The sequence below is a fragment of the Diorhabda carinulata genome, chromosome 2 (genome assembly GCF_026250575.1).
Source record: "Diorhabda carinulata isolate Delta chromosome 2, icDioCari1.1, whole genome shotgun sequence".
NCBI lineage: Eukaryota > Metazoa > Arthropoda > Insecta > Coleoptera > Chrysomelidae > Diorhabda > Diorhabda carinulata.
In genome coordinates this window covers 27176077-27196036 of record NC_079461.1, presented here as the reverse complement: position 1 = coordinate 27196036, position 19960 = coordinate 27176077, and the positions used below count along the sequence as shown (strand labels likewise).

The 19960-nt window shown below is 32.8% G+C and overlaps 1 protein-coding gene across 3 annotated transcripts in view; it reads left to right on the top strand.

Annotated features, from left to right (window-relative positions):
- The first annotated feature begins 2629 nt into the window (after nt 1–2629).
- Nucleotides 2630–19960, top strand: part of LOC130904160 (endothelin-converting enzyme 1) — a 32359-nt gene continuing 15028 nt past the window's right edge. The window contains exons 1-6 of one of the 3 annotated variants that reach the window (XM_057816750.1): nt 2630–2764; nt 7416–7470; nt 11059–11153; nt 13863–14162; nt 15465–15720; nt 18752–18965. In XM_057816750.1, coding sequence (XP_057672733.1) covers nt 2680–2764; nt 7416–7470; nt 11059–11153; nt 13863–14162; nt 15465–15720; nt 18752–18965 — 1005 coding nt within the window. In that variant the 5' untranslated portion in view covers nt 2630–2679. The remainder of the gene's footprint in view (nt 2765–7415; nt 7471–11058; nt 11154–13862; nt 14163–15464; nt 15721–18751; nt 18966–19960) is intronic. The other 2 variants (XM_057816751.1, XM_057816752.1) reach the window with 2 other exon arrangements.

Here is a 19960-nt window from a genome sequence, read left to right as displayed (position 1 = left end):
GTATTTCGCATCTAGAAGGAAATTTGAAAGATAATATGAAGAGCTTAGAGAAAATTCTTAAAAATTTTTTGAATATACACCTGTATCACCATCTACATTTGATTATAAACTTCACAAACACTCAAACGTTCAAGAGTGTATTGATCCACAACAAAAATTGATTTTAATACTAAGATAAGTAAAAATATCGTTAAGAAAATCAAATTATATTTATTTTAAGAAAAATATTCATTAACATAGTTTATAAAGATGAACTGAAATTATAAAAAAAAGTTTTCGCGGTATTTGATGATGACGTATTACCTTCGCTAGGAGATTGTATAGACAATTGGTTTGGAAGATCTACTCTGTGATGACTTCGTAGATGTGATTGATCTAAAAGGTTCGCCAGAAGCTACTTTGAATAATCATCAGCCATCAAACAAAAATAACCGACAACGATGTTATAATAGAGTCTACGAAGTCGGGAACAAGTTCAGACAATATTTCAATAAATTAAATAAATCTAATACTCCAATTCAAAGAATAAAATGTTCTCAAATTATTTTGTCTCAATTAAACTCCCATCAAATTTGTTAATTTTTTATTCCAATGAAATAAAAAAGGGTATTTAATATCTGTTAATCCCAATTTTACCGCTCCTTCCTTCCAGAGATTTTTGTTAAGTTCTCTGTTTACTTTTTTTTTATCCCAAAGCGATCTTCTTTTTCCATCAAAGTGATAAGTTGTTCACAGTCCATTTTCCACCTTCGAACAGAATAGCATGGATTCCTTAAGGTCTTATCATACTAGCGGTTTGCAAGCGGCTGCGGGGCTGAGCGAGTGCGGAAAGAATGCGTCGCGAGGACGACGTGGAAGTATGGCAGGCGCCGCAACGAATTCGCGAAAACGCTCTTAGGAATACATTTGAAAAACAAAATGGTTTGGTCGTATTTAGTGAGTCTTACGAGTTCATAAAAATTCATAAGAGAAGGTTATAACCATAAAGTCGTAAGAATTATTATCTAATATAACCGCAACTTTATAGACCAAAACGTATTATAATAATAATGTTACATTATACTTTAAAAAGAGGCATAACTTATAAAATAAAAAAAAGATCAACTTACCTTTTTACAGTAAAAAAACACAACTAAAGATGTGACGAATTCTTCTGAAATTTTTAAGAAACTGATGCGGCACTGTTTTTATGCCGGTTTTTCCGGAAAGTAGCGATATATTAAATTTACTAGGTAATATGATTACATCCTCATTTGTCTCAGGATTCTTTATTCTTGTAACTTCTAACTATGAATAGCATCTAAATCTACATGTTCTGAAAAATCATTTTAGAACATTGGAACTGTTACATGAGTCGCATCGCTTCTGTTAACGGAGAGATTTCGAAAAATCTGTATCTATGATACAGAATACTTTAAACATTGATTCAATTGTGTTACGTTCAGGCGTGAAACATTGAATCACATTGTATACTGCACCAAATTATGATCTGCAGCATATAACCTCATTTCCAATTGTAATCACTACAATAAATAAATGGACAATAAAATACCAAAAGGGAATAAGGCGGGTATATTTTTTATATAAAACAAATATGTATAGTGGTAATATATTGTATTTTTTTATCTTTTAATTTATTTAAATCACCCCACACTTGACTCAAAGGTGATGTTTTCCTTCTATTTTATTTATTTTATTTGAATTTATACACGTGGTGTTTATTGCTTACTTACTTAATTTATTTATACACCCTAAATTCACTACACTATTCACTAAACTATACATTAAGACTTATCACTAAACACTTATCTAATTCTTTATATATTGTCACGTTATTGTAATTAGGACATTTTATGTTTAACGGTTCGACTACTGGATTGCTGCACTACATATTTAAATACTCTTAAATTAAGATTTGAATGTATCGACAAATTCTTTGATAAACCAAATTGATCATATGATACACTTTTATATCCAATTGACACTTGACACTTTCTATTGTTCAACTGACTGTTCGTGTTGATCGCTTCGTCTTATATTTATCTGGCTATTTGTCTCGTTTTTTCTACAGACTACTATTTCTCGATAATTCGGTTCCAGAATGTAAACAAACGAAAAGGCCCCTTAGAAATTGATTCTATACAAACAATTCATAACATTCCATAAATAAGTTATAAACAGTTCGAAGGTTTGTAGCTTTATTTCTTGTAAATTTGTACCCGTTGCGTACATACAAATTTTAGATTATATTAACGTAATCGATCAGGACCGGTTTCACGGTCCATGTAATGGACAAGCTCGTAACAATATTGTGTACACCTGATAAATTTAAGTGCTGTGGAAATATAGAGAAGAATAATAATGAAATTGCCTCAATTTAATACAAATTGAATTTATTTGTTAGCGCACTCTGTAATAGAATCTTACAATAATTTTTTTTGACTTCAAACGTACATAAAATAATAGTTCTATGCCTAATGGGAAAATCAACCATTCTAAACGCGACATAATAATGTAACTTCATTGTAAATAATAAATGTTTTCTCTAAAGTTAATTTTATAATCAATAATGGAATGACAATCGATAAACCGCCCTCAGTTATATGCATTACGGGCATAGTTGAATACGTTTATTCCACGATTTTATACTTTCATCGTTAAGGAACTCGAACTACAAATATGGACAACTTTGCCTATCAACCTGATATTGATTTTCGTGTAAACCAGGGAAATATAGTGAATGGTAGAATTTTTAGTGTAGATGGTGAGTAATGTTTCTATTTCATTTGGGAAAAAAATCATTATACCGATTGTTCAATTAAAAGATTTAGTGTTCTATAATAACAAATTAAAATTTCAACCTTTTCTGATATGTGTCGTTACGGGTGACAATCGTTATTTTATTTAAATTAATTTTTCCCGTCTAAGTGAATTTTTAATGGATATTGATTAAATCTAAGCAAAAATGATGCTCAGTAATTTTTTAATTTCATAAATGAAAATAAAAATATAATTTTGTTAATTAAATTTCGATTGTAACTTTAAGCGGGTTCTTAAAATCGGATCAGATTCTAAAGAAAACACAAAAAGTTTGGAAAAAAAATATTTATTTTTAACGTAATGTTCAATAAGTTCGATACCCTTCTTATAATAAGAATCGTTAAGCTCATCGAAATAGCAATTAAATGCCGATATCACCTTTTTATTATTGGAAAATCTTTGACCAACTCTGTTAATTCATTACTTTTGGCCCCATGGTAATATCGAATGTATGAGTTGTTGCATTGTCTTGATGAAACAACACTTCTTCTTAGCCAAATGCAGGCGATTTTGTTTTATTTCTTCACTCAAACGTTGTTATAAGTTCGTATAATACTAGCCGTTGATAGTTTTTCCTTTTTCAAGATAGTCAATGAAGATAATTCCATGCGCATCCCAAAAAACCGACGCCATAATCTTACCTGCAGATGGAACGGTCTTTGCCTTCTTTGGAGCTGGTTCTCCATTTTCAGACCATTGTTTTGATTGTACTTTTGTTTCGTTTCGTCAACGTTTTATCTATGGTCATGAAACGGTGCAAAAATCAGCTTTATTTCTGTGAAACATTGTTAAACACTCGATGGAAACATCTTTTCAACGCTGTATTCGTTCCATTGTGCGCAAACGCGCCGCCCATCTTGAGCACAGCTTTTTCATGTACAAATTTTCAATTAATATGCGATGTACCGCACTTTTTGAAATGCCTACTATGTCTGCTAGTACGCGCACTTTCAGTCGACGATCATCAAGTACCGCATTTTGGATTTTCTACAACATTTCTGGAGTCGTCTCCTCATTTGATCGACCACTGCGATGCTGGTTTTCGCAGGTCGTACTGCCGCGTTCAAACTCTGCTACCCAATATTTTACTGTTGATAACAAGGAGAAGTCTCACCGAGAGTAGAATCTAGTTCAGCTTTCATATTGGTCAGCCTTTCATATAAAAGTATTGTATCACATTACGATGACCAATTTTTTACCATATTCACATTTTCACTGAAAAGGTTTACTATGGCTACCAAACAACGCCTTTACAAACTTGACACTTATGCTGTATAGATTGTATACTTTCTAACACAGTGGTATTTTCCAAACAACTACCGCCATCTTTGGTCAGACCTGGTATTTCTGGGACCATCCTCGTACTTTTGCATTCGACGCGTTGCCCCAACAACAAGAATTTTCTGGAGGAAACAATTGATCAATTTCAATTCATCAAACTAATTAATTATTAGTAGAACCAGTGGCGTAGTGTATACCAAGATCTACAAAATAAATATATATTTCCAAACATGCTTTGACACGACTTACCTACTCACTACGCACTTATTTGCAAAAATTGCTTTTGTTGTAGCTTCTTTTGAAAATACTCGGGTGATATTATATGTTTTTTAAATTTTTTTTAAATTCGGTGGTTGCTAAAGATCTTGATTAAAATCTTCACAAAGTATGACATTATAGGGAACAATCTTCAATGTTGATCTATAACAAGTTTAAATAAAATTTTGTATGGGAAAAATCACATTTTGGATAATTTACAGGAATTAAATACGTGGTTGGCCAGAAAGTTTCGCGAATTTGAAAAAATAACAAAATTTATTAATAAAAACTTAATATAATCCACATACAGTTTTTTATTTTATTTGAAAAATATGTCTAGAAAATTCATTTCTTAAAAAGAACATCATCTAGGTGTGCACCATCGCGCTGCAAACATTCCTCGAATCTAGATCTCAAATTGGTAAAAACTTGCTGGCACATTGCACGGGAAATAGCTGCTATTTCTTCTCGGATGTTGGTCTTCAACTGATTAAGCGTGGCCGGGTTATTGGAGTAGACTCTACTTTTCTGGTATCACCACATAAAAAAATTCGGTGGGGTTAGGTCCGAACTTCTAAGCGGCCATGCAATGTCACTACTCCGAGATATCAGTTTCCCAGCAAACATCTGGTTGACGACCTCCAAAGAGGCATTAGAAGTATGACATGTCGCGTTATCTTGTTTAAACCGTATTGTATAATTATAGGCTTCAAATTGTTGCAGTTGCAGAAAGAAAAAATTCCTTATCATAGCTATGTATCGTTCAGAATTTACAGTGACAGATTGCCCCTGTTGATTTTAAATGAAATAGGGTCCGATAATTCCGTACGCTGATATGATCGCCCGGAATTACCACGGTTACTTTCGATGAAAATGGGCTTCATCGGAGAACAGAATATTGTATTATTCCAACAAAAGTTCGTGTTGAAATTAAATCATTTGGCTGTAATTTCTGCCCAAGTTGAATTTTATACGGGTGTAATTTCAGATCTTTCGACATAATGCGACGCAAAGATGTTCTGGATACCACAAGTTCGGCTGATCGCTTGCGAGTCGTTGGACCAGGATTACGTTGAACTGAAGCTCTAACTTGTTAAATTGTGTCTTCTATTCTTGTTGATCTTGGCGTCCCGTAGACTTCTGATTAAGAGTCGAACCAGTAGCATCAAACTTTCTGACCCATGATCGAATCACACTTTCTCTCGGACACTGATTTATGTCATGTAATCCAAACTCACGTCGAAACAAACGCCGAACAAAAGCGCACGAATCACCATTTTTGTAATAATGTATAATGCAGAATGCACGTTTCGCTCCGGTGAAGTGACCCATCGCAACTAAATTTCCGAGAACCGAGCTACTCATCCCCACCACCCGCGTAGCACCCACTCATAACGTTTAAACGCAAAAGAGTTTGTAAAATCGTACGCCTTTCTGGCCCACCCTGTACATAAAACTAGAGCTGGCTACATGTTTGCTGTAAGGAGATATGGTTGCTACAAAAGGACGGATGGACAAAACGTTTGTTTTTTACAAAAAATGCAATGCAAGCTAATATTGAAAAGCGTATAAATTTGGAAATAGGTTTTATTTTGCGACTTGAGTGATTTTTTACGCAAATATAATGTTTTTCTATTTTTTGCTCCACTGAAGTCCTCTAGTAATGATTTGTGAATGTTGTTGTTGTGCTAAATCTGCTTCAATTGAGAGTATTGCTAAACCAAATAGTCTGTCCTACTTTATATTGTTTCTTAAGAGGTTTCCAATACTTTTGAAAAGTAGGTAAACTTCTTTCTGTGCATAGGCATAATCAACATAATTCTAATGTGAACATATATGTCTTCCAATGGATTTGAAATTATGTATTGAATCATCTGATTGGTGTCTCTAATGGAGTTTTGTAGTTAGACTCAAGCGCGGAATCTCTAGTTCACAGATAAACTTTCTTAAAAGGCCGTGGACGAGGATCCACTTCAACCACGCCTAGCTGGCCAACAATAGCTAGCCAACAATAAAGGTGTATTAGAATTGAACGAAAAAGATAAAAATATTGAACTTTCGTGACAACATAGTTAAAATAGAAGATCTAATAAAAAAAAATGATAAATTTCTATAAAAGCAATTACTACGTCTCGATGATAACTTAGAAGCTTTAAAGATGCCGTACGAGATATTTGAAAGTGAAAATAAATGCATTAGAAACAGTCAGGCTGACATTAAAAACATATGAAAAAAGTAAGCAAATTTGTTCATTCAAACACCTAATTGAGGTATTTGAACGTTTAAATAACGATGTGTCTACCAGAAATGCTTCCAAGCATCGATTCAACCTTGAGATAAGTACATGGCTAGCTAATGGTAGTACTTTGAATGATTAAGTCAAATTTTATGTTATCTTCTATTTTTTTTAATAAAATAATGATCCTATTGTAACGTTTTTTATATTTATTTACACACTTTCTATTCGTGAATTGATAAACACTGTCTCGTACGTTCTTAATTTATTTACACACTATACAATACAGTTAACTTATAATCATTTATTTGTAAATATCACTTTAATAATTTCTGCGATTACTTTTACTAATTAGTTCTTTTCACTACGACTATTTATTTAATACCAGCTGCGCTACTTCAACTTATTTATAAACCACAAAAAGAATTATATAAAGTTCCAGAACAAAAAAATCAATAAATAGACTTTCCTAGAACTTATTTGAAAGAAATATTGTAACAAACCGCCCTCTATAATAAAAAGTTCATCAAAGGCGCGTCCGTCATTTATAAAAAACAGATTATAGGCGCCGAGCGAATTCACCGAATTTTAAAATTCCATTTTAGCTGGACAGAGCCATTTCGCAAGCTTGTTCGTAACAGTATTTTTCATCACACATTGTAAATAGTTCAATTTTTTATGAAATTAGTGAATGCATAAAAATGGATGAGTTCAGTTCAGGCTTTCTTAACAATGAAGATTTGTTTTTGTAACTAGAGATTTGAAAAATAGAATGGCATTTAATATAATGGTTACCGAATTGGTTCCTTTTTTGTTGCAGGAAATTCAAATAACCGGGGAGATCACTTAATTGAAGTTAAATCTGGGGCAAAAATGTAAGTTCACATTTTATATATTTATAAGTGAAATCTAGACAAAACAAACGGATGTTTTTATAGGAATATTGAAATTTCATTTAAAATATAATTCAAGTTTCAATAAAAAAAACTAAAGCGTGTCATATTTTGGGTTGAACCAATAACGCAAAATTAAGAAACTAAAAGTATCTCTCTTACTTTTGAGATTATTAATCTATCCAAAATAGATATGAACAACCACCAAAATAAAAATTGACTAAATGCAATTTGAATCAAAAACATATCGAATAATTTTTGTTCTATTGTTGGATCTACTCTCCCAAAAAAGCTGTTTCAGTTTAAAATATTATTACCACTGTTTGTTTAATCAGAAAAACCTTGCCAAAATAAAGATTGATTTGATAGAAAAATGGCTCATGGTTAGCTTTATTTATATTTTAATTGTACTAATAGCAAGGAACGGAAAAAAACCGAGAAAAATATAATTTTTCGAGACCAAATTTTATAAGTTAAATTTTAACCGCAAACGTCACATGAAACCACAGATACCGTTTTTGTTTCGCGTTTTTTAGATGACGTTTACCGACAAACTTCGGTTTAAACGTACCGGCGGTCAGGGGGTAGTGTAACTTAAGTTTAACATGAAACGGAGGATCCGAATCTAACTTTCTAACCTTCAAATTGCTCATATTTTTACGATATAATAAAGGGTTTTGGTAAAATGATTAAAAATTTGCACGTAATATTTGATAAAGTCGACGATGATGAAGAATTTATCAATATTGACGACGCGCCGAGAAATCAAAAAGTTATTCGTCCCATTGTAAATCTTCAAATTGTCCAGCTTATTTTTCAAATTTGTTGCGGTTTCCTCCCCACTTTCTTTTTCCAAATTACCGTATCACTTTTTTGGATCCGACTGTTATTTTGTATTTCTTCACAAGTTTAGCCAAAAGTACTACTTCATTGTTAGATAAATTGCAACTGCAAATTATTCTTTGTTCATTTTGCTTTATACAACTTTCTTAATCAATTCAACTTTAAAACAAATATCGGAATAGTTTTTGTTATATTTCCGCGCTAGTGACAACTGGCAGGAAAATGTCTTCTTAACTGTGACCTGTGAAGTAAAGCAAGTGACTTAAGCTAGATTTTAAACCAAAGTTTAATCTCCAGTTTTACTCTAGGTTGTAAAATTGGACTTAAGGGCGGATCAACTCCTCCGATGCTCGTACTTGTATTATTAATTTAAATTAATTTCATTTCAAAGAAGATCACACATGATTCGCTTTGTTTTCATTTGTACTAAGCTGGAATTTTTGGAACCGTTGGCGATATTCATACTGAACACACTGCTTACACTACCACTACACCAACACTCGCAATTCAATGTCTGACGCTCGTTTTGATCAACAATTCAACGTCTTCAGAGAATGAAGGAAAACTACAGAGATAATTTTAAATTGTTTAGATATTGTAAGTTTTGATCAAAATTTTGTAGCTGATAGAAGTAGGGTTGTGTTAGTCCTTCATGGATTTCTAATGTGATTGTTTTACATTGCATTTCTAGTGCATTTATTTCTTCAGCTAGTTGTCACCGTTACAACTATCATTTCGATATTCACCCTCCAGAATTTCCCTTCAGTCTAGGTGTACACTTACTTATTTTAAGGGAAACCGACCCAACTACCAAGGGTAAGGCAAGCGCGGGCCAACGGATCATTCTTTACCAGGTAAAAGTCAATTCTCTTTCAGTTATTACATTACTTTCATGTTTTCTTCACTTTATCTGAGGGTGCAAACTAGTTAATAATGATTTATAGATTGAAAACACAGCAGAAACTCGGCCTGATACAACAAAAACAAAGTCTCCTTGAAACAAACAAGCGAAATGAAAGTCCAAAGCGAAACATGTGTAATTTTTTTTAAGTTGAATTTATTTTCTGCGAGAATCAGGATTTTCTACCGTACATGTGCAAAATTGTAGCAGTTGTTCCGATAATCTTTTCACCATTTTTAGAGGGGTGCAAATAGGAAATTTAAATTATGTAAATATTACATATTAGAATAGCTATTTACTTCTTGATTTAATCAATAGCTTCTATTTTCTGCCAGAAGTATACGTTTTAACAGTCTTATCATACTATGAGCTTGCGAGCGGCTGCTGTGCGGAGCGGGCGTCGCGGACGCGTGGTAGTGTTTTCGTCGCTTGTTTGTAGCGCATAATACACTCATTAACAAAATAGATTCTGAGGAGGAAACACTTCTGTTGGCTTTGTTCGAAGACGCCGGAAACGAAAACGAAAGCATCGACGAATTTGGGAGGACCTATCATAGATTAATCGAATGGAAAAGAGCGACTGCTCTGTGTTGTTTTGCAAACCAATAAAATATTTCGTACTTACTTGCGAATGTCAAGACCTACATTTTATGTTGTTGCATATGATACAAACTGATTTAAGACATGAAGACACACATTTTCAGTGACACCTGAAGAAAGAATGGTAATTACTATAAAGTTAATTATAAGTTACCCACTAATTATCAAAATAATGGTGGTTTAACAGTAGCGATTAAATTATTCCACAATAAAAGGTGATAAGTATCAGGATTTAGGAAATTACTATTCAGAAAAAAAAATTCATTATAAATTGTATATTCAGCGTTACTGTTCTCGACATAAACACTTGGTGAATAATTAATTGGCTGCAATGGAGCATACCTGTTAGACATATGCTCGTATTTTTTAAAAACTCCCATGATCTTCATTTTGGCATCTATTTTATAGTCTGGATGAATTGATTTTAAATCATCAACCAGAGACAACGCAAAGTTGTATTTGAGTTCACTATCACTACTTTTTCTGTCTTCATTCATCCTCTCGTCCATCCTTTGCATTAAAATATTACTTTTATCTTCAACATCATAATATTTTTTCTTTCTTTTCTCTGTTGCATAATCATCGCTTCTCTTTCTTGTATTGCAAATCTCTTCCTATGCTTTTTTTTTTAATTACGATCACTAAATTCTCTGCTTTTGAATTCCTCTCATTAATAACTCTGTTCTACAATCAGGATCTCCCATGATAATACGAGTGAGCACATAGCTGACGACATACTGACGTTTGTACGTGACAGTACAAAATGGCGTTCACACTGCTATTGCGCGTTCGCTGCTCGTACGCGGAGTGATCGATCCGCTTTGAAGTCGCTCACAATCCGCTAGTATAATAAGGGCCTAAGAAAGCTTTTTTGCGGGATGGAAATCAATTAATAGTAATTTCCTGGTAGTACAAATAAATATGCTATTCTATTTATGAGGAATTGTTTGCTTTCCAGAGAGAAGTTGTGTTACATAAAACTATTGTATCTTTAGATTAACAAATATTTTCTACTATCAACAAACAGTAAACTACAAAACTACGACAAAATTATTTTAACATTTACAACAACAGTATGTAATAAAAAAAATGATTTTGTTTTATTTAATAAAAAATTGATATTGCAGGCAACTACTAGGTACTTAAAACAAAATGTATTTATTGATATATATTTCGGTTAGTCTTGATTAGGGTTATTTAACAAAGAACATTATTTTCTGTTCCAGATTTAGACAACAAAAGTTTTTTAAGAAACTATCAATTATTTTATTACTTCTAACAATAGTTTTTTTTATTATAATGGTAATATTTATATCGTTATGTAAGTAACTTTTACATAAGCGTTCCAGTGAACTGTTAAAAGTTATTTTTGCACCGCATATTTCTACACATTACACAGTACCATTAGATTAAAAATTCCATAGAAACAAAATAATGATTGACTGAGGTTGTTATTTGTTTCAACATTGAATAATCTTTACTGGTTTCTTGTGAGTGAGATTTGTTCTAGAGGAAAATGGAAAATACTAATAATAAAAAAACAGCTATTCTTCCCTCCCGATAATAGAAATTATTGAAACTTGCTAACCAACAACAATAAATTAGAAAATAAAACAATAGATGTAATAACAAAATTATAGATTTCCTTACTACAGATGATCCTTGTTCGTGCAAAAGAAATTATACAATATCTCCTTAGAAATAGTGATAACAATGGAATATTAATTCTGTCCCCAAGAGGTTAAGCTACGAAGGGTAAGAATAATGAGAATGTCTGCACCAGCGCCCTTCTGGACGGTTTTTGAACTTTTATTTATGGTGTAGAACTGGACACAATTTTCTCACATATGAGATACTTCTCCTTACCTCTACCCTCCATAGCTTAAGCATACCTCCGAAACCTTCACATCGTGATTTTTCAATAATAATGAGAGTAATTATTTAAGGGTCTTCCGGAAGCTAAAATACAGGATCAGTTAGATCATCTATTCATAGATTGCGAATATTAACTCCAGAACGAGATTTTTTCAGTTTACAAACTCATCGGTGAAAATTTTAAAATTAAAACTGAACCTGCAAAAAATTTTTCTTTATTATCACTTTCATTACATTTCTATACCATTTAGCTATTTTTATATCGCAGAGCCAAACAGATAGAAAACTTGGAAGCCTCAGTAACCTATTTATTATGCTGTTCAAATAAATTTATAAAAAAAACATGTACGCAAATAAACGAACTAACCCGTTAGCTAATAGCATTTACTCACGATATACTGGAGGCAAATTAATACTAATATCAGTATTGATCCACCTCAAAGTAAAATTACAGCTCAACTTATAATGAATATTAAGTGTCAACTGCGAAAGGCTTGACATCAAGCCTCAAAAGTATATATTTTCAAGTGGAAATTTAGAAGTATTAATTTTTATTTTTAAATTCATACCTGTCTTTATTCTCACTACACACTGTGTAATTTCATTGTCTTCCTTCGCCGATGGTCATATTTCTATTTATTTGAAGAAATTTATGTATTTAATAAATCTCACCAAGCCACACCAATGCTTATCGCAGACTTACTGGCAGGAATATTTCGAAGAAATTGTGTACTGAGGGCTTCGGCCAATAGAAATGCGTTTATGTTTATGATTTGATGTTTTCATTGGTAAACAGTGGAGATGATGAGTCCACGTGAACTGACGGTTTGTTAGATGTTTGCCGAATTTTATACGGGGAGAAAACATCACTTTTCATATCTAAATTTGGTATTAGTGCCGTGCATATTTATGAAATATTGATTAACTGCGTAACTGTCTTTTACAATTGATATTGGAAGAACTGTAAATGTAGTGTGTAGAAATCAAATCAGTCCTAAAGTGCTGAGAGTAATTTTAGATTTGATTAGAGATATTTATTCATTGCTTAGTTTTATAGAGCTTCCACTGGCACACTTTTAATACCATTTTCCAAAAATAATTTCACGAGTGTATTTCTTGTAGTTTTACAACATGCTTCAATTTGTTTTAGTGTGTATGCACAAGTGGTTTGTTGTGTCTATGTTCCACGAAAAATAACAATTTCTAGTATTTATAATATTTAATTTATTAATAATGACTTTGCTGAAGTTTACATAGCTTGTATATTTGAATCACATGGGCGAAAAGCAATGTGACAGTTGACAGTTTATAAACTCTCAACAATTAGAGGTAGTATATATTTAGTTTTGAATATACAAGGTGTTCCGGGTCTTAATGCAAAAAATTCGGGAGTGAGTAGGTGACGTTTCTGAGTTAAAGGCATTTAAAGTGGTCAAATCGAAACTTATATTCAAGTTAAGTTACGATTAAGGGCCAACCTGTATAATCTAAAGATAGCAAAAATAAATTTTTCAATGGTTTTGTTAAATATCCTCTTCATTGTACATGCCAAGGAAACCGTTCGCTATAAAGAGACATTCTGAAGAAAATTATCATAAATTGTGATTATTTATTGAAAATACTCACTCATGAGGCATTAAAACACAATTAAACATTTCTAATGGAACTGGAAAAGATACGAATTGTTAAACATTGGACATGAGCTGTCTCTGGCCTTCATATAGTAGTGTGGAATTATTATTCCGTCAAACACACTAAAAATAGACTTAAGTAATCATCAATTAAAAATTCATAATGTTTCTAATGTATAATTTATCAAATATCCTTAAATATAAGTTCTGATTTCATAACTTCAAAGGCCTATAACTCAGAAACGAGGGTTCGTAATAAAAATTTGTTTATGTCACAGCATTATTTTCACTCTCAACTTTTTTACATCAAGTCCTGGTACACCCTACATAAGTTATAGATAGATATAGATTCATAAACCTCTTCTGTAACTTGAAAATCCCAATATTTTATTGTAATGTTATTAAAATTGCTATTGATAATACATTTTTTCCAAAAAATACTAATTTTTAATATATAAGCCCTAAATTACGTACTACCCATCAAATACATATACAAATAGTTTTAAAAAGTAGTTTATTTTCAGATGCTAAACTTCCAGTAACCTATTGTCGTACAGATGAATGTCTTCGAACAGCTGCGAATTACTTATGGTCGATGGATCAAACTGTAGATCCCTGCGATAATTTTTATCAATTTGTATGTGGCAGATGGTCAGAACAACATCCTAATTATGGTTGGTGGAAATCAATTTCAAGTTTTACGTCAATTAATGAGAAAATTCTCATTGCTTCTTTGAGTGCTTTAAGTGGAGACAACGATGATGCAGACCTACCTGAAGCTGTTAATAAAAGCAAAATATTTTACCAGTCATGTATGGATTTAGGTAAATTAAATATCTTCTAATCTACCGGGCAATCTTGTATGACTGTATCAATAGTTATATCTTGAAGAACTGTTTTAGATTTAATTTTAACAGCAATAGCTTTAATAATAATTTCTAATTGTGTTGAAACAAAGCACTATATCTTGTGTCATTTTTACTTATCACCTGCTTATTTAATACTATTTTACGTCTCAATTACTGGCCAAAACTGCTGAAAACTGTAGAAATAGTAATAATCCCAAAACAGGGCTAAAAACCCAAACACTTGTCTCTTCATATCGTTCAATAACTTTATTGCCAAACCTATCAAAGGTCCTTGAAATATTTGTATAAACTTAGACCCAAACACAGAGGAGTGGATACCACTAGACCAGTTTGGATTCAGGAAGATACTTTCAACTATACAACGAAATCACAGGAGAAGCCACGCAATAAATTAAGCACTAGAAGAAAAAAATACTGCACATCAATATTTTTAGACATTAGCCAGGCATTCGACATGGTTCGACACACAGGCCTATTATATAAAATCAAAAACCTCAAATTTAAAATCTTGAGAGATAGAGAACAAAAATAAATGGAAGAACTTTCGATAATTATCCAATAAAAGCAGGCGTGTCCCAGGGGAGCGTCTTGGTGACATTATTATATGTATTATACACGGCAGATCTACCAGAAAATAATAAAATCAAGACAAACGAAACAAAAACCGCCCAAGTGTTCTTCACTCTAAAACCAAACGCAGACAAACCGACCTGAAAGTAAAAATGGCTAATTGGTATAAAATCCAAATTAATACTCGAAAACAAACTCGTACTCTATAAAATGACAATCAAGTCTATCTGGGGATGTATGGTATCGAGTTTTGGGGCTGCGCAAAAAAGTCAAATATAGCCATCATACAGAGAAGTCAGTCAAAAATACTTTGCATGATAGCTGGTGCACCATACTATGTGTGGAACCTAAGCCAACATAAAACTTCAGTTTTATCAAAGATATCATAAAAGAACCAAGCACTAACCATGAAAACACGATGCTCCATCCACTTATAGAAGCACAAGACGGTAGATAACTAAAGAGAAATTGGCCAGAAGACCTACAAAACTGATAAAGAGGACGTGTCGCTGAAGGAGACCCCATCACGCTATGGTAAATCTTTTATACTCTGATGCCATCTCAATAGCTTAAAGAACTGCATATGTTTTGATTGTTAATGAGAAAAAATCTTTTGTCATAACAACATGAGGAGATTGAACAAGGTTGATGATTTATATAATAGTACGTTGTTTTATTTATTTTTAGATACCCTTGATACACTAGGTATTACATCGATTTATGGAGTATTAGAGAAAATAAGTTTACCAATTGTTCCTGGTTTTATGACTGTTGCCAGAAATGATAGTGCGTATTTTTTTGATTGGTGGAAAGTAGATGCTCAAGTCAAAAGAATCTTACTGATGGATATATTCATAGGGGTTAGCGTAAGTCCGAATAATTACAATGGATCGGAAAATGTATTGTATGTTGGCCAAATTTATCAAACAAGCCCATTACCAAGGTAAAACTATGCTTCGATTATACAAAATAATAATAATATTAATTTATATTTTCAATATTCTCAGCTGAGGTGAATTTAAACTAAATTATTATTAATTTACGATAAATTAATATAAACAGTACCACTTTTCCTACTTTATACCTACTTCTAACCAACAGTGGTTTTTTTATACTTTGTTCATTAGCATTTTGTCAAGAACGACTTATTGCCCCATTTTGAAAATACAATACACTGCTGATGGTCTTTTCATTGTACGAGGATCGTCTCAGAAGATGAGGTAACCCGAAACAGAAGAACAATCAAAATAATGGACTGATAAGGGAAAACCGGCTCCAAAGGAGACAAAAACCATTTCATCTGCAGGCAAGGTCATTGCATTGGGATGTGCACGGGATAATTTTCATTGACTATATTGATAAAAGAAAAACTATCATCGGCGAGTATTATGCGAACTTATTGCAACGTTTGAGCGAAGAAATCAAACAAAAACGTCTGCATTTGGATAAGAAGAAAGTGTTGTTTCATCAAGACAATGTACCAGCTCTCAAATTCGTTATTGCAATCGCCAAAAATAATGAATTAACACTGTGTAATTTTTTGTGTTTTCTTTATTGGGCCAAGTACTTTTAGGATAATCCTCGTAGCTTCCTCAAAATTCAATACTTTTTACATATAAAAATGATATTAAGTTTGTAACATATACAAAATTTCAACATCTTGAATCGGTAGTAGCAGGCTAAGTAGGCTGTAGCCTAAGCAAGAGGATTTCAATGGGCGGAAAATTTTAATATTTATTGCAGTATACTAAATACATATTCACATTGTCTTGTGTAAAAAAAAACCTTTTCTACAAAAATTTAGTACAATCGCAAAAAATTTTTTCTCTTTTTTCAAACTAAAGGGGCCCCCTTTGAAATCTGAAATTTGTTTTCATAAATTCTAACTTATGTTATATAACTCGCTCTGTATGATCACCAAAAAGCTATTGTATTTTTTCTCTATAATAGTATCAATGTTTCTCCTCTGATTTTCTTGTATTACGCTATGCCATTCTACAACTTTAATACTATAAATATTTATATAGTATTATTTTACAAAAAATGTAACTCTGTTTACACAAATACGAGGGTTATTACTAAAAATTTGAGATAGACAAATAAAAACAAATATTTTATTTTATTTACAGCTTTATTGTTTTTCAAAATATGCTCCATTATGGCCCAATTTTACAAGTGAAGTTTAAACCGCAAAAGTCGGCTTAAATTACAGATACCGCTTTTATCACGTATTATAGATGGCGTTTACCGACAAACTTCGGTTAAAACGTACCGGCGGTCAGGGGGTAGTTTAAACTTCTGTTTAGCATAAAACGGAAGATTCGAATCTAACTTTTTCTTATTGTTTACATTTTTACAATATTATAAATAGTTTTGGTAGAATGATCGAAGATTTACACTTGACTAACTTGATGATGATGAAGAAAGTTCTAGAGCGAATCTTTAAATTGTCACACATTCTTTAAATTTTTTGTGGTTTTATCGAAAACATGACCGTTTTTGTTATTTTCATTATTAAATTCCCTTACCAACTCCTTCTAATTTTTTTCCTTTTTCTTTCGAGTTATTGTTTCAACTATTTATTCACAAGGTTAACCAAAAGTACTTATCCATAGAAATTGCACGATTATTTTGATCATTATTCATACAACTTTCTAAAACACTTCAACTTTAAAACAACTATCGGAAAAAATTTGGTTAAATTTGTGACATCTGGCAGAAAAATATCTGTTTAACTATGACCTGTAAAATAAAGAGATATTGTTTATTCTTGGTTTAGAGTTGAAATCATAACTTAAACTTCAGTTTAATCTCCAGTTTCACCCTACGTTGTAAAATTGGCCTTAAGATCAATACATTTTTACATGAGTTTGAACCAATTGTCGAAACATTTTTTCCACTCCGATTGAAGTACCTCCAAAACGTGATTTGAACTCATCAGCCGCATCTTCAGGTGTAGAAAAACGTTGAACTTGTAATTTATTTTTGATCTGCGGTACTAAGAAGAAATCATTGGGTGCCAAACAAGGACTGTACGGCGCATGATCCATCAATTCGATATTTTGACTGTTCAAAAACGTTTTTCTTTGAACTGATGTGTGAGAAATCGCATGTCGTGGTGAAGAATGATTCATCTTCTGCGATTGATTTTCCTGAATTTTCTTATGGCAAGCAAATGTTAGTGTAACATTCAGAATTGACGTCGCTCCAATGGAACGGTGGCGACATGCCCAGCAAACAAATTTCGTTGGATTTGACCCATCTTGAAAGACCCATACATTCGATTGTTGTTTAGTTTCGAGCCCATTTCTTTACACCAATCGACACGAGCGTTTTTTGACCGGTTATAAAATTATGCGGTATCCAACGCGAACAAATCTTTTTGACATTTTGACAATGTTCACGTAATATTTAATGTATGCGATATGTCACATGACGATCTTGCAATATCAGCTTGCATCGGTGTTTTCTGGCAAAACAGCCGATTTCGAACGACCTTCGCGAAATTCATCCTGTAGCGAAGTGTGATCCCGATTGAATTCCGTAAACCAACGGAACACGGTGGTTTGACACGAAAATGTTCGCGAATTAATTATCTGTAAACAACTCAAATAGCCCTCGTATGTCAACACGTTCTGAGTACAATTATCAGTATCGCATCAGTGCTTCCATATCTCAAAACTTAAGTAGCAGCCCTCGTATGAAAATGAGCAAATCCAATATAAAAATTCACGCAGACATACGTTATTTCAATTGATTCACGTCAAAAATAAATCTGTAAATCCGCCAGTTTCTTGAATCTAACCATCAACTACTAACACTCATAGAACTTCAATCAGAATTGATAAATAAGGACATTTAACCGGAGAGAGCGTTGTCAAAATTTTTATAATGTTTGAAAAAATTAGGAAATTGTGATGAAACTAACTGTTCGAATAAAAAACGATGGGATATTAAAGTTAACGTATTTCTAGCCCTTCTAAAACGTACAAATATCCAAGAAACAGAAAAAGGAACAAAGAAATTGACGAAACCGATTATCAAGAATTAGTTAAAAATGTACATAATAATATTATAAAATATATTGTAAACATAGTGTTTATGAATTACACAGGAACATCAGCAGAGGATGACTTACTTCAGAAAGCTGCAGATGTTGTAACTGACGTTTCAGATTTCATAGACACGGTAACTAAAAATTCTACCATATATTTATACTTATACCACAGAGTTATTATTGATGCAGAAAAGAAGAAGAGTTTTCCAGTAACTTTCGGTTACTCGGAGTTCAAACGCTCCGACAAAAGCTTTTTTTACTGTATTAATTCTGATCTTATGTTTTCATTAGTATTAACCCATCAATCATACGATGTCTGGCTATTAAATAACGAGACTGCGCGCCTAGAGGACGCCCAAGACGGCTGGGGTAAAAAACGTGTAGTGCGATGGGTATCTAGATATCTTGTCTATGTACGTCCCAAAACGCGTTTCCGTTACTATTATAGTGTTTGTGCAGTAGCGGTTTGAAACAAACGTGTTTTTTGCCATAAACCATGTGTGACGAAAAACCGAAGCAAAGTATCAATCACAAATTTCTCGTTAAATTGCAAAAAACTCCGACTGAGTGCTATAAATTTTTTCAAGAGGCCTATGGGGACAATTCTCTATATCGTGCGCGTGTTTTTGAGTGGTGTAAGCGCTTTAGTGAGGGCCGATAGAGCAGCGCCCAGGTTGCCCTGTGACTGTTTCAGCTCCGGAAACAGTGACCAAAATCAACCAAATTGTGCGTGCAGATCGGCGAATGAGCATCTGGATGACTGCCGAGGCTGTAAACGCCGATGAAGAAACGGTTAGAACCATTTACACGAGTAATTACACATGACAAATATCTGACTCCTGACCAAAAGCTTTTGCGACAACGGGTCTGCTCAGATTTTCTTGAAAGGTTAGAAAAAGATCTTTTTTGAAAGAGACCCGATTTGAGTCGATGGAAGCGGTAAAGCAAAAAACGGCAGAGCTCCTAAAGGCCCTCACCAAGAAGACTTCCATCACTGCTTCGATCAATGGGAGTATATTGAAGGGGAGCATTCGAATGTAGAATAATTTTTATAATAAAACCCGTTTTAGTAACCAGTTTCGTTATTTAATAGCCAGGCCTCGTATATCGTTTAGTTCTGATTAGC